The 15,422-nt window shown below is 47.2% G+C and overlaps 1 protein-coding gene and 2 gene segments (V, D, J or C); all 3 read right to left on the reverse strand.

The window, feature by feature from the left end:
* Position 1: 1 nt before the first annotated feature.
* Positions 2-2,613, reverse strand: LOC141499628 (immunoglobulin lambda constant 1-like). The segment is given in 3 exon segments: positions 2-430; positions 1,792-1,939; positions 2,599-2,613. Coding segments are annotated over 3 exon segments (483 nt in total).
* Positions 2,614-3,300: 687 nt separating this feature from the next.
* The window catches only part of LOC141497169 (immunoglobulin lambda-1 light chain-like), a 316,494-nt gene continuing 304,372 nt past the window's right edge, over positions 3,301-15,422 (reverse strand). For both annotated transcript variants that reach the window (XM_074199823.1, XM_074199824.1), the window contains exons 3-4: positions 5,091-5,127; positions 3,301-3,729 (exon numbers count right to left, since the gene is read on the reverse strand). In XM_074199823.1, coding sequence (XP_074055924.1) covers positions 3,410-3,729; positions 5,091-5,127 — 357 coding nt within the window. In that variant the 3' untranslated portion in view covers positions 3,301-3,409. The remainder of the gene's footprint in view (positions 3,730-5,090; positions 5,128-15,422) is intronic.
* Positions 6,597-9,506, reverse strand: LOC141497005 (immunoglobulin lambda constant 6-like; the record flags this gene model as incomplete). The annotated part of the segment is given in 2 exon segments: positions 6,597-7,024; positions 9,332-9,506. Coding segments are annotated over 2 exon segments (495 nt in total), but the record flags the coding sequence as incomplete, so codon positions are not given.

The following is a 15,422-nucleotide window of genomic DNA, read 5'->3' on the forward strand; positions in this document are numbered from 1 at the left end:
ATTGAATGAGAAAGGACAAGATCTTTATTGAAAGCAAGGTTGAAGGGAGGGTGAGCTGGAGAAGCCCATGTGTCAGGATAGAAGGAAGAGTCCGGGAGGGACATGGACACCTAAGTGCACTGGCTTGGGGACAGCTCCTTCTGGATGACCTTGCCATCATGGGTGACCTTGCAGCTGTAGGTGTTGGCTCTCAGCCACTGGTCAGCAGAGAGTGTGAGGTAACTGCTGGCAGAATACTTGTTGTCAGTCTGGCGGTTTGGCCGGCTGGTCTGCACACCCTGGGACACTGGGGAGCCATCCTTGGTCCAGGCCACCTCGAGGGCACCAGGGTAGAAGTCACTGATCAGACACACGAGGGTGGCCTTTTTGGTGTCTAGCTCATCTTGTGATGGAGCAAAGACATTGACGGTGGGGCTTGCCTTGGGCTGACCTGGGAGGGGTGCAAAGAGGTGAAGAGGTTAGACATAGAAGGGCCTCCGGGAGAAGGTTGGGTCCCCAGACTTGAGTATGTAGTGCAGATACTAACAGAGTTTAGGGAGTCAGAGTGAGAAGTAGGAGGTAGTCCTGGATCAGAACATACATGACATCCAGGCGGAAGAGACACCAGAGTCCAATTCATCCCATTTGACAGATGAGAAACCTGAGTCCCAGAGAGTGGAAGTGAGCTCTCTTATGTCTACAGAGAGTTAGAGACTGAATTGTTATTCCACATTATCTTCTGACCCTGGCCAGTCCTGGCTCTTCTGCTGCCCTTGGCCCTCAGTCTCTGGACACAGCTGGGAAAGTCCCTTCTGTGCTCTGCTGTGGAGCTTCTTCATCTCCTCAATGGCAAGGTCCAAAGTTCTGACCATGTGCTCTGGGAGCTTGGGCTGCTCAGCCTTCCTGTTCTACTTTGCTTAAGGTCCACCCAGAGCCATCCCTGGGGGCTTCCCAAGCACCACCCCTGATGCTGTCCTAGAGAAATGGTCTTTCCTTAGTAGTCCTTCAGGGCCAGGGTCCTCCCTTTCTGAGCTGACTAGTCCTGCCTGGAGCTGTGAGCTTGGCTGGGGATCTGCCTCTCCTCATTGGTTTACCCAGTTGAGACTGTATGTGTTCAGTTCTAAGACTGATGTCTGTGTGTGCGGTGCAGTCAGTGGGTTCTTGGTTGTTTTTCTGACCCTGAGTAGCCATCTGCCCTCCTTGGATCCTCTCCTGTGCCATCTATCATTTGCTGAGAGGCTGACTCTTGTCTATGCTCCCCATATCTCTGGTCTGATGTGGCCCTCCATCCCCAGATCACCAAGAGTGACCATTCTTTTGTTTCTTGGAGGACTTGGTGTTGGTCCCAGAGGAGAAAGTAGCTCTCCTTAACAGCAAAACTCTCTGAGCCCTTTAACCTGAGTCCCCGTCCCTGATTCCCCGTTGTCTGGCAGAAGGGCAGATTGACCCATCTTTCCCCAATGGTCCTCCCTGTGCCCAGTCCCCATTTCCTCTTAGTGTTAATGCAGTTGCAGCCAACCATCTAAAGAGGGTTAGGACCCCCAAAAGCTAGTGGAAGAAGCACCTAGGCTGAGAATGTTTTGGTTTCAACTATGGAGCAATCCAGTTCCTGGAGCCAGGAGTTGAGTACAAGGCTTTGTCACAAAGAGGGGAGGAAGAGGAGCCAGGCAGGGCTGGATTCTGAGACCCCAGTGGGCTGTGAATCTGGGAGTGGACCCAGATAGTACCCACAATAAAGCCCCCCAAATCTTTAGCAAATTTCCCAGATACCCCAGTATCCCAGAAAGAGAGAGGACAAGAGAAGCGACTCACCGAGGACTGTCAGGCGGGTCCCACCTCCGAAAACAAGACACAGTGATACAGACTGATACAAAAACCTCTTAAAGATGTATTCAAGCCCCTCCTTGACCCACCTGTTTTCTCGTCCTTGCAGCTGTGAGATGGGGGCACTGGCCCCTCTCTAGGGTGACTCAACTTTTCAGGGTCTCAAGGCACCTTCTCCAATTCCCACTCCCCAGTGAACACTTCTCTTTGCAGCCAGGAATAGTGTGAAACTATTTCCCTCATTTGGATTGTGCCCGTGAAATGGGTTGTGTGAGTGGGCACAAATGTCTATGGTAATACAGAGCAACACTGAATCCTCCCTGAGGGGCCCAGTACTCTCCTCACCAGCCCCAATTGCTTTTCATCTGATATCTGATGAGAAGCATCAAAGCATCAGCTTTTTTGTACATTGTAGGTCGGGAATCCAGAAATGGGAAGAGCTGAGGCCAATTGAGACCTGATTCTCTTCCCAACTGATGGTTTCTGGACAACTAACTGCACTTTCTAGTAATTTATTTATAAGATGAGACTGATCATTGCTGCTCCGTGCCTCGGAAGTTATGGAGATCCAATGAGATCCAATTTTCCAATCCTAGGGCATGACTCATAAATGCTAATTTCTTTTCCCCTTCCCTCTTCACTGCTCCATATTTGAATCCAGTGGATACCCAAGGTGCCCAGCATCACCCCAGATCGATTGCACTAAGAGGTCATTGGACATGTCTCCAATGTTTCTGACTTGTCTCCAGATGACTTGGCCTCGACCATCTCATGAGGGTTCTCCTGACTCCTGACAGGCTCTATGGGCATCCTCCTCTTGTTCACTCAGACAACAGGGAGGAGTCTCCACATGGTCAATTTGATTGTGCTAACACTAGTCTTGTCTGTTGCTTTCAGCTTAGGCCCCAGTACCCCGTCTTTGCTCAAGTGGGCTAGGCTGATATAATGAGGTATGAGTTGACATGGGATTCCATTATTGATCTGGGAAGACTCTCATAGTTTACATTGTTCTACATTCTCATTTTAGGGAGATGTGGCAAGATTGAGGTGACTTGTTGAAGTCCCCTTCGTTGCTAAGGACACATGACCCAGTACCAGTCCTCATCTTCTCATTATAAACCAGCGTTCCCAATGGTCCTCTGACTCATCCGAAGAAGGGTGGTCTGGTCTAGTCTTAGGATCTGGGGCTCCTATTCTGGTAGTAGGTTTGTTCATCCCAATGGCTGATGCTGAGCTGGAACGGACCTGTGTTCCACTCTCCTGTTCCCTAGATGGAGGGTTGCTTCCTGGACTTCCTCCCTCAGGTTTCCCTCTTCCATTGTGTGCCTGGTTTGATGAGATCCACTGCAGACCCTGGCATCTGGGACCTGTGGTTTTCACCTCCTTTCAAGTCAGGGACTTGACCTGCGCTGACCTTTTGATATGGGGATTTTTACAGCTGCCATATTGGAAAGTACCATCAAGGGGCAGAACAGGCACAGAAGACATGAGAGGCAATTGAATGAGAAAGGACAAGATCTTTATTGAAAGCAAGGTTGAAGGGAGGGTGAGCTGGAGAAGCCCATGTGTCAGGATAGAAGGAAGAGTCCGGGAGGGACATGGACACCTAAGTGCACTGGCTTGGGGACAGCTCCTTCTGGATGACCTTGCCATCATGGGTGACCTTGCAGCTGTAGGTGTTGGCTCTCAGCCACTGGTCAGCAGAGAGTGTGAGGTAACTGCTGGCAGAATACTTGTTGTCAGTCTGGCGGTTTGGCCGGCTGGTCTGCACACCCTGGGACACTGGGGAGCCATCCTTGGTCCAGGCCACCTCGAGGGCACCAGGGTAGAAGTCACTGATCAGACACACGAGGGTGGCCTTTTTGGTGTCTAGCTCATCTTGTGATGGAGCAAAGACATTGACGGTGGGGCTTGCCTTGGGCTGACCTGGGAGGGGTGCAAAGAGGTGAAGAGGTTAGACATAGAAGGGCCTCCGGGAGAAGGTTGGGTCCCCAGACTTGAGTATGTAGTGCAGATACTAACAGAGTTTAGGGAGTCAGAGTGAGAAGTAGGAGGTAGTCCTGGATCAGAACATACATGACATCCAGGCGGAAGAGACACCAGAGTCCAATTCATCCCATTTGACAGATGAGAAACCTGAGTCCCAGAGAGTGGAAGTGAGCTCTCTTATGTCTACAGAGAGTTAGAGACTGAATTGTTATTCCACATTATCTTCTGACCCTGGCCAGTCCTGGCTCTTCTGCTGCCCTTGGCCCTCAGTCTCTGGACACAGCTGGGAAAGTCCCTTCTGTGCTCTGCTGTGGAGCTTCTTCATCTCCTCAATGGCAAGGTCCAAAGTTCTGACCATGTGCTCTGGGAGCTTGGGCTGCTCAGCCTTCCTGTTCTACTTTGCTTAAGGTCCACCCAGAGCCATCCCTGGGGGCTTCCCAAGCACCACCCCTGATGCTGTCCTAGAGAAATGGTCTTTCCTTAGTAGTCCTTCAGGGCCAGGGTCCTCCCTTTCTGAGCTGACTAGTCCTGCCTGGAGCTGTGAGCTTGGCTGGGGATCTGCCTCTCCTCATTGGTTTACCCAGTTGAGACTGTATGTGTTCAGTTCTAAGACTGATGTCTGTGTGTGCGGTGCAGTCAGTGGGTTCTTGGTTGTTTTTCTGACCCTGAGTAGCCATCTGCCCTCCTTGGATCCTCTCCTGTGCCATCTATCATTTGCTGAGAGGCTGACTCTTGTCTATGCTCCCCATATCTCTGGTCTGATGTGGCCCTCCATCCCCAGATCACCAAGAGTGACCATTCTTTTGTTTCTTGGAGGACTTGGTGTTGGTCCCAGAGGAGAAAGTAGCTCTCCTTAACAGCAAAACTCTCTGAGCCCTTTAACCTGAGTCCCCGTCCCTGATTCCCCGTTGTCTGGCAGAAGGGCAGATTGACCCATCTTTCTCCAATGGTCCTCCCTGTGCCCAGTCCCCATTTCCTCTTAGTGTTAATGCAGTTGCAGCCAACCATCTAAAGAGGGTTAGGACCCCCAAAAGCTAGTGGAAGAAGCACCTAGGCTGAGAATGTTTTGGTTTCAACTATGGAGCAATCCAGTTTCTTGAGCCAGGAGTTGAGTACAAGGCTTTGTCACAAAGAGGGGAGGAATAGGAGCCAGGCAGGGATGGGTTCTGAGACCCCAGTGGGCTGTGAATCTGGGATTGGACCCAGATAGTACCCACAATAAAGCCCCCCAAATCTTTAGCAAATTTCCCAGATACCCCAGTATCCCAGAAAGAGAGAGGACAAGAGAAGCGACTCACCGAGGATTGTCAGGCGGGTCCCACCTCCGAAAATAATACACAGTGATACAGACTGGTACAAAAACCTCTTAAAGATGTATTCAAGCCCCTCCTTGACCCACCTGTTTTCTCGTCCTTGCATCTGTGAGATGGGGGCACTGGCCCCTCTCTAGGGTGACTCAACTTTTCAGGGTCTCAAGGCACCTTCTCCAATTTCCACTCCCCAGTGAACACTTCTCTTTGCAGCCAGGAATAGTGTGAAACTATTTCCCTCATTTGGATTGTGCCCGTGAAATGTGTTATGTGAGTGGGCACAAATCTCTATGGTAATACAGAGCAACACTGAATCCTCCCTGAGGGGTCCAGGACTCTCCTCACCAGCCCCAATTGCCTTTCATCTGAGATCTGATGAGAAGCATCAAAGCATCAGCTCTTTTGTACATTGTAGGTCGGGAATCCAGAAATGGAAGAGCTGAGGCCAATTGAGACCTGATTCTCTTCCCAACTGATGGTTTCTGGACAACTAACTGCACTTTCTAGTAATTTATTTATAAGATGAGACTGATCATTGCTGCTCCGTGCCTTGGCAGTTATGGAGATCCAATGAGATCCAATTTTCCAATCCTAGGGCATGACTCATAAATGCTAATTTCTTTTCCCCTTCCCTCTTCACTGCTCCATATTTGAATCCAGTGGATACCCAAGGTGCCCAGCATCACCCCAGATCGATTGCACTAAGAGGTCATTGGACATGTCTCCAATGTTTCTGACTTGTCTCCAGATGACTTGGCCTCGACCATCTCATGAGGGTTCTCCTGACTCCTGACAGGCTCTATGGGCATCCTCCTCTTGTTCACTCAGACAACAGGGAGGAGTCTCCACATGGTCAATTTGATTGTGCTAACACTAGTCTTGTCTGTTGCTTTCAGCTTAGGCCTCAGTACCCCGTCTTTGCTCAAGTGGGCTAGGCTGATATAATGAGGTATGAGTTGACATGGGATTCCATTATTGATCTGGGAAGACTCTCATAGTTTACATTGTTCTACATTCTCATTTTAGGGAGATGTGGCAAGATTGAGGTGACTTGTTGAAGTCCCCTTCGTTGCTAAGGACACATGACCCAGCACCAGTCCTCATCTTCTCATTATAAACCAGCGTTCCCAATGGTCCTCTGACTCATCTGAAGAAGGGTGATCTGGTCTAGTTTAGGATCTGAGGTTCCTATTCTGGTAGTAGGTTTGTTCATCCTAATGGCTGATGCTGAGCTGGAATGGACCTGGGTTCCACTCTCCTGTTCCCTAGATGTAGGGTTGCTTCCTGGACTTCCTCCCTCAGGTTTCCCTCTTCCATTTTGTGCCTGGTTTGATGAGACCCACTAGAGACCCTGGGATCTGGGACCAGTGGTTTTACCTTCTGTCAAGTCAGAGACTTGACCTGTGCTCACCTTTTGATATGGGGATTTTTACAGCAGCCATATTGGAAACTGCCATCAAGGGGCAGAACAGGCACAGAATACATGAGAGGCAATTGAATGAGAAAGGACAAGATCTTTATTGAAAGCAGGTTGAGGGGATGGTGAGCTAGAGAAGCCCATGTGTCAGGATAGAAGGAAGAGTCCAGGAGGGACATGGACACCTAAGTGCACTGTCTTGGGGACAGCTCCTTCTGGATGACCTTGCCATCATGGGTGACCTTGCAGCTGTAGGTGTCGGCTGACAGCCACTGGTCAGCAGAGAGTGTGAGGTAACTGCTGGCAGAATACTTGTTGTCAGTCTGGCGGTTTGGCCGGCTGGTCTGCACACCCTGGGACACTGGGGAGCCATCCTTGGTCCAGGCCACCTCGAGGGCACCAGGGTAGAAGTCACTGATCAGACACACGAGGGTGGCCTTTTTGGTGTCTAGCTCATCTTGTGATGGAGCAAAGACATTGACGGCGGGGCTTGCCTTGGGTTGACCTGGGAGGGGTATGGAAAGAGATGAAGAGGTTAGGCTGAGAACGCTAAGGGGAGATGTTTGGCTCCCAAGACTTAAGTATGTAGTCTAGATACTACTAGAGTTTGGGAATCAGAGTGATAAGTAGGAGCTAGTCCTGCATCAGAACCTTAGGGAACTCCAGTAGAAGAGACACCAGAGTCCAATTCATCCCATATTACAGATGAGGAAACTCATTCTAGAGAATAGAAGTGAGTTGCCCCAAATGCATAACTAGTAATAAACTGAATTGTTATTTTTTGTAAGTAATGGGGTTAAGTGGCTTGCCCAAGGCCACACAGCTAGGTAATTATTAAGTGTCTGAGACCGGATTTGGACTCAGGCCCTCCTGACTCCAGGCCTGGTGCTCTATCCACTGCGCCAGCTAGCAGCCCCTGAATTGTTATTCTACGACATCCTCTGCCTCTCCCCTGTTCTTGACCCTTGGTCTATGTATACAGCTCGGGAAGCACCTTCTGTGCCCTGCTCTTGATGTTTCTCATCTGTTTAATGGCTAGATTGAAAGGTCTGATCTCTGAGCTCCCTTCTGGCCCTGACCTCATGTTTTCTGGGAACCTCAGCCTTCCTGTCCCATATTGTTCAAGTTTAGCCTGGAGAATCCAGCTCTGTATTTTTGGGGCTTCCTTGCTTGGGAAAGGCCATCCCTGATACTTTCCTAGTGACAGTGTCTTTCCTTTGGAGTCCTTCAATGCCTAGGTTTCTGCCTATTTGTGCTCTTTAGTGTTTCTATCTGGAGCAATCAGTTTTGCTGGGGATAGCTGCCTATCCTCAAAGGTTGGTGCAGTTTTGGCAGTGTATGTTCAGCTCTAAGACTAAGTCTGTGTGTGCTGGGCAGTGACGGGGTTCTTGGCAGCATCTCTGATCCTGAATATCCATCTGCCATTTTTGGTTCAAAGACATTGCCGGTGAGGGCTGCTTTGGGCTAACCTGGGACATGTGTGAAAAGAGATGGAGAGGTTCGGCAGAAAAGGGTAAAAGCTAGAAGAGTGGGTTCCCAGAGCTGTGGTGCAGTCCACGAGCTACAAGAGTCTTAGGTCTGGGGTTAGAAGGCACTTTTCTCCTACTCCTCCTCCCATTGTATATAACAGAACACTGAATTCCCAAGAGAGAAATGAGTAAGAAGTAGGACTCTGATTTGAACCCATGGTGTCTGTCCCCCAATCCTGTCCTTGTTTTCTGTGGCTCTTCTGAATTCTTGGGCTGACTTGGCCTGAATTTCTGGACCCCATGAGCTCAGCGTTTTTCCACTTTGGCCATCAATGTCTTCCTTGTGATCTCTTTAATTGATCTCTAATCTTACCTTCTCTTAGAAGCCTGCTTCTGCTCAGGTTCCCTACTGATCACTTTCAAAGGAGAGCTTAGAAGGTCATACTGGGCAGTGCAGTGGATCCTCAGGACTCTCTGTGATGCCCTGCCACCCTCTCCCCTCACTCACCATTCTTTTTTCTATCTTGGTCTGGGGGAAGTCTTCTTGTCTGTCCTGAGCAGCCCCCCTGCCTTGACCAGTCAGGGCCTGAGTCCTGGGGAGCCATTTTGTCATTGGGGGTTTATCTGTGATTAGGTTGTCACCAGGGACTGCTCTGAAGAAGTCTATCTATGCTGGGGTCTCTCTCTGCTAGCCAGTGGGGCTAATGTATGGACAGACTTTGATGCTCAATTTTTCTCTGCCTTCGTTATACCCATCTCTTGTAGGGGAGCTATCTTTGGCCAAGATGCCTGCCTCTGTCCCAGTTCCTTTTCTCCTTACCTGCTTTCCTGTATGGCCAGATCTTTCAGCTTCTGCCTTTCCCTGGTTTCCAGAGATGACTCCTCTTTTTGTTCCCTGAAGGGTTTGGGTTTGCCCCTTCTGACCAGTACCTGCCCTGCCCCCTCCAAGTTCTGTCTCAAGGAAGCCCAGATTTGGCCATTCTCCTCTAAGCCTCCTTGTACCCAGCCTTAAATTTCTCTTCAGCCAGCCCAAACCTGAAATCTTAGGTATCCATATTCCTAAAGATTGCTAGCTGAACCTAAAGTATGGAGGGAGACAGAGCTAGTCTGGGAGAGACTCAACCATCCAAACCCCCAAGATAGCCCCTTGAGGAGAATACGATCACATAGAAGAGAGGACAGCAAGGGCAGAGATCAGGGACCCTAGGAGACCATGAATCTTTAGGAAGAGCTGGCATTGTAGGACCTCATTTAGGACCCCCTGCTAAGTAAAGTAATTCAAGAGAAATTTTTTCAGAGTCCCCAGTATACAAGAAAGGGAGAGAAAAAAACAAGCGACTCACCAAGGACGGTCAAATGGGTTCCTCCGCCGAAAACCCAACACTGTGACACAAACCCGTACAAAAACCTCCCATTAATTTGTTTCAGTGCCACCCCTTCCCCTTCCCCTCTGTGCAGCTGTGAGTGAGGAACACTGCCTCCTCCACCTGGTTCATCAGCCAGAGACCTCTTTCCCCTTCAACAGAGAGCTGGGGCAGGTGTCTCCCTTGACTTTTCCTTGACTTCGGTCAAGATTTGAGAGAAAATCCATTATCTTAGTGGACATGAGCTTTCATGCCAGGGCCTTAGTCAGGAATTCCATGAGTCATCTGAAAGGAGCACCTTGTGTAGAGTTGGGATTTTTAGGGTCTTTTCCTAGATCAGTCTCCACAATCTGTCATCTTAGGATCTCAAAGCACAAAATTTCCACTCCATTCTTGTTTCTAGGGAGCCATGTTTTCAGGGGGTTGACAGACCTGGTGAGGAGGGCCAGAGGCAGAGGGCAGTCCAGAATTCTGTGGGTTTTGGATTCATCTCCTTTCTCTCTTCTCCTTTCCTCTAACACATTGTGGGGTCATAGTCTCTGGACTGTAAGGACTGACTCCAACTTAGATCTAGGCTTTTCTAAAGCCTTATTCCTTTACCCCAAGACTAGAATCCTTTCTGTTTTTTTAATTTTTTTTGCAAGGCAAATGGGGTTAAGTGGCTTGCCCAAGGCCACACAGCTAGGTCATTATTAAGTGTTTGAGACCTGATTTGAACCCAGGTACTCCGGACTCCGGGGCCAGTGCTTTATCCACTGCGCCACCTAGCCACCCCTAGAATCCTTTCTAATTCCACAATTTCCTTCACTGTTCCTGTGGGCATTAAGCAAGTTGAATGGTAAGATTTGGTTAAGTAAGGCAGGGAAAGTCATCTATCTGTCCTGAAAACTGCATTTGGGACTAGCTTTTGTACCATGTTTCCCAAACTAAGGATTTTCCAACTCTAGGATGGCCATCCTAGGTGAGAATAAGGAATCAGTCTTAGATTTTAGTCCTAATGCCTCTCTTGTGTGTGAGCCATGACTGGCAACAGACTCTCAGGATTCACCCTTCATCAACTGACACATCAATCAATCAATCAATCAATCAATAACCATTCATTAAGTGCCTACTATGTGCCAGATACCAGGACAAGCATTCACCAAACACTCGGCAGGATGGAGCATGCCTGATTTGTAAAGCTCTTCCTTTCCAGTAGCCCTGGCAGGTAGGAAACCTGAGGATTTAATGTCTATTGTGTAGAAGAGAAATTGAGTAGGCTAAAAGACAAAAATAGTAGAATCTTAACAGAATGAGAAGACATTAAAAATGTCTCGTCCAGACTATGCAAGTATGCAAGAAAGAGTTTAACATCATTATTAAGCAGGATGGTGTAGCTACTGACCTAGAGCCAGACATCCTGGAGAATGATATCAAGTGGGCCTTGGGAAGCATTGCTAATAAGACTGGTGGAGGTGATGGAATTCCAGATGAACCATTAAAAAGCCTAAATGATGATGATGTTGTTATGGTACTGCCTTCTGAACAACAGCAAACTCTACAGTGGCCACTGACTTGGAAAGATCTTTTTATGTCTTCATCCTAAAGAAGGGCAATGCCAAAGAATGTTCAAATTACTGAATGATTGAGCCAACTTCATATGCTAACCAGCTTACCCTTAAGATTCTGTAAGTGAAGCTTCAGGAATATGTGAAATAAAAAATTCCAGATGAGCAGCCTACTTTTTAAAGAGGAAGAGGGACCAGAGGCCAAATTGCCAGCATTTGTTGGATTATGGAGAAAGCAAGAGAGTTTCAGAAAAATGTTCATTTTGTCACTGACTGTATGAAAGTCTTTGTGTGGATCATAATAAAATATGGCAAGTCCTCAAAGAGATGGGAGTACCAGATCATCTTCCTTGTCCTCGGGGGAACCTGAATGTGGGTCAGGGAGCATGAGACTGCTGATTGATTTAAGATTGAAAAAGAGTCTGTCATGGCTGTATAGTCACCTTATTTATTTCAGTTACAATCATAGAATGTCATGTGAAATGCCAAACTGGAAGGATGAGAAGTCAGAATTAAGGTTGCCAGGAGAAATATCACCAATTTCTGATATGTAGATGCTGCCTCTCTGATGAAGTGAAGAAGGATTAAGAAACCTCTTGCTGAGGGTGAGAGAGTAGAGTGTAAAAGTCTGGTTTAAAACTAAGTATAAAAAACTAAGATTTTGACAATTGGATCCATAATTTCCTGGCAAATAGAGGGAAAAGAAATGGATGAAAGAGATTTGATATTCTTGAACTGCGTTGTCACTATAAGTGTTAACTTCATCTGATACAGGAGACATGTCTCTCCTATGGACAGTAGCTAGGTTAAACCTTTAATGCCTCTATTTAGGCACTTATCAGAAGGGCCAACATAAGAAAGGGGGAAAGGAAGAAATGAGAGGGACAAGAGAGAGAAATAGAGAGAGACACATACACACACACATAGGGAGAAACAGAAACAAAGAGACAGAGATAGCCACCACAGACAGAGAAACAAAAAGACAGAGATAGAGAGATAAACAGAAAGCCAGAGCTAGAGAGACAGAGATGCAGAGAGAGACAGAGACATAGTCTGTCATGCATAGTCAAAGGCAGACATAGAGACAAGCAGAGAGAAGGTGAGACAAAGTGTGAAACAGAGACAAGAGACAGAGACAGAAATAGGAAGAGATGCCTCATTAAGGAAGGAATTTGACTCAATGCATTTTATTTAGTATGTTTTGCAAGGCAGTAGGGTTTAGTGACTTGCCCAAGGTCACACAGCTAGGTAATTATTATGTGTCTGAGATCGAATTTGAACTCAGGTCCTCCTGACTCCAGTGCCGGTGCTTTATCTACTGTACCACCTAGTTGCTCTGACTCAATGCCTTTTAAGATTGATCTCTTCTTCCCCTCAGTCTCTGGTTCTCAGACTTCTTCCTTGTTTGCTCAGAGCCCAGTGTCTTGTTCCCCTAGAAATCTATCTGCTCATCCCCCTCATACTACTTAAAAGTTCATAGATTCTTCCTTGAGGGGTCCTTGGGGCCATCCATCTCTAAATCTACCATGAATTTGCTCCTTGCCTCTGAACAGTGGTCATGTCTTCTCTATCCTTGGATTAGTGATTTCAAATTCTTATTGAAGAATGAAAGTATCAAAGATGGTCACCCAGTAACCACCACATTTTTTCCCTTAGAGATAAGAAAACTGAGGCACAGGAAGAGAAATGCCTTGCCCAGGGTTGCTCAGTTAGGCCCAACATTCTGTGTTATATTGCTTCCCTCTGCATCAACCTGCCTCCAGTCTCCCCTGCTCCTATTCCTAGGCATGTCTAGCTCCATTCTACTCCAGGTGCCCTGAGACCCCTCCCTATCTTCATCTTTTATTGTTGGTATGACTGAAGGTCACTTTTGGAATCAAGAAAACCAAGTTTATATTCTACCTCAGAGACCGACTTATTGTACCTATGGGTTGGTCAGAAGCCCTTTAGGGTCCCAAACAAGACTATGTTGGAGAGAAGTGCTGACCTCCACCTGGAGAAGGGAGTGTCCACCTGGGGATTTCTTTCCTCTGAGCAAGAGAACTATCTGGAACAACACAATCATTTTGATTATGATGTAGGAGGGTCCTATATGTCTTCTGGTCCAACACAGCATTTTTTACTGTTGAGGAAACTGAGGCCCAAAGGCAAAAAATGCTAAGCCCAAGGAAATGTTGCTAAAAAAGTGTTAGAGCCAGGACTGGACTCCAACTCTTTGGCCACCAAGTCCAGAGCCTTTACTTTTCATAGTTCTGTTTCTTAACTTAGTGATGATAAGGATGATGATGATGATGATGGTAGTTAACATTTCTAGAGTGCCTATTCCTTGCCAGGATCTATGCTAAACACTTTACAAATCTTTTCTTATTAGATCCTCACAGCAACTGGGGGAGGCAAGTGCTATTTTTATTCCTATTTGCCATTTAAGCAAAATGAGACAAAGAGATATTAAATGACTTGTCTAGAAAGTGTCTGAAGCTGGATTTGAACTCAAGTCTTCCTCTTTTCAAGTCCAGATATAGAGTTGGAAGAGACCTGAGAAGCTACTTCATCCAAATTGCTCTCTTTACAGATGAGATAACTGAATCCAGGTAAGACTATGACTTGACTAAAGTCTCCTTGTGGGAGGCAGATTATCCATCTCATTGGCTGAAGCTTAGCTGGAGTGGTTCTGGGCTCCACTCATATTCTTCTCTACCCTTCCTAGATAGATGTAGGTCTGATCTCTGGAACTCATCCTTCATATCCTGATGAGACCCACTGTAGACCCTTTACAGAGGGGACCCCTCCTTCCTCCCTCAGTTCTACACCCTTCCTCTCTTGACCATAACTGTTTTTCTGTGAACTGTTGTTGGATGTTGGGGAGTCATTTCTTCTCCCAGGAGGAAACAATAGATGTCAAGCTGTTGGGGAACATAGGTGATGTCATGATTCCAAGATTGCCTCTCTAACATGTTAATATTCTGCCTGAGTCCTGCCCCTGCCCAACCAGGGCTCCTGCTTTCCAGTGTCCCCTGGCAAGTGCTCACCTGGACAACTAGGATGCTCCATTTGGACCCTTCCGCATTGGGTGAGACTTTTCTAGAAACAAGACAACTGCTCTTGATGACCATCCTCCATCTTTTCCTCAGTCCTTTTCTCATGCATGAGCTCAACTGAGCCTTTTAATATCTCTCCCACTCTCAGTTTCTGTGTTTTTCTGCTAGTGCCTTCTGAGACTGGTGTGACCTTGATATTGACCTCAATTGCCCAATTATCCTTCCCTGTCATTTTTTTCACATACCACAGATTTTTCTAAGGTCATTGAGTCCCACCACTCTATTTTATTGCTTGGTTAACTAGGACTTGGAGAGATCAATTAACTTTCCAAGATTCACCCAACTTATAAGCACCCAAGGGAGTTCAAAAGAAATGTGAGATGCCCACATCTGTACTTCCAATGTTCATGTAGAGTCTTTGTGCACTACCTGTGGTGGAGTCCTCCAAACTCTTATTGGTCTGAGCAGGCACAGTCAGACACATCGTATCTTGACCCCAGCATCATGATGGAGCATGGCCACTCACTTGGCAATGGGAAGCTCATCACCACGACAACCTTCCTTCTGCTTTTACTTCCCTTGATCTTTCTCCAAATGCTCTCCACCATACTCCCCATCCTCTTCTGGTTCCTGAATTTCCTTACATAAGCATGTAAGGAAACCAACCAATGAATCAAAGATAGAATTCCAATCTCAATCTTCCTCATCCCAAGTCTGGAGCTCTCTGGAACTCTACTAACTCCACTCTCCTCCCCTGTCTCTTACTGCTTCCACCCCCCCAAAGTTTGGGATATCTGTAATCAATGTTTCCCAAGTCTGACTTATGCCCTTGCTAGTGAGGGAGTCAGTGCTTTTTCTTCAGTTTCCCATTGTCTATAATTGCCTTCTGCCCAAGCCCCCAGTCCTCAGTTTGTGCTGTCCCCTCAAGTCAGCATAACAGCCAAGGCTCCTGCATCTGTCCATTATGATGCTCTCTAGTTCCTCTCCAGGACCCTGAAGACCCCAACTTTATTCCCTATCAGTTTTTTACAATACCACAGATTCAGAGCTACAAAGAACTTCTAAGCTCTTGAGTTCCACCACCTTATTTCATAGATCAGGTAGTTTACTCTTGCTCCTCTCTCCTCTTCTTCCTTCAATGCATTTCCTCCCCTCCCCTCCCCTCCTCTCTCCCCTCCCTTCCCCTCCCCTCCTCTTTTGTGTATATAATGAAGAAAAAAAGGAGGTCAGGAAACACATATTTATTTCGTGTCTGCTATGTGGAAGACACTGTGCTAAGCACTTGACAGGGTCCTCATGAGAACCCTGGGAGAAAGCTGCTATCATGATTCAAATTTTACAGATCAGGAAATAGAGGTCATGACTTGAATATGGGTCACATTGGACAATTGAGGTCCATATCAAGGTCACACCAGCTAGTAAGAGTCAGAGGTCAAATTTGAACTTAGGTCTTCCTGGCTCTAGGTCCACTTGGTCTATTCACTT

The sequence above is a fragment of the Macrotis lagotis genome, chromosome X (assembly GCF_037893015.1).
Source record: "Macrotis lagotis isolate mMagLag1 chromosome X, bilby.v1.9.chrom.fasta, whole genome shotgun sequence".
NCBI classification, from domain to species: Eukaryota; Metazoa; Chordata; class Mammalia; order Peramelemorphia; family Peramelidae; genus Macrotis; species Macrotis lagotis.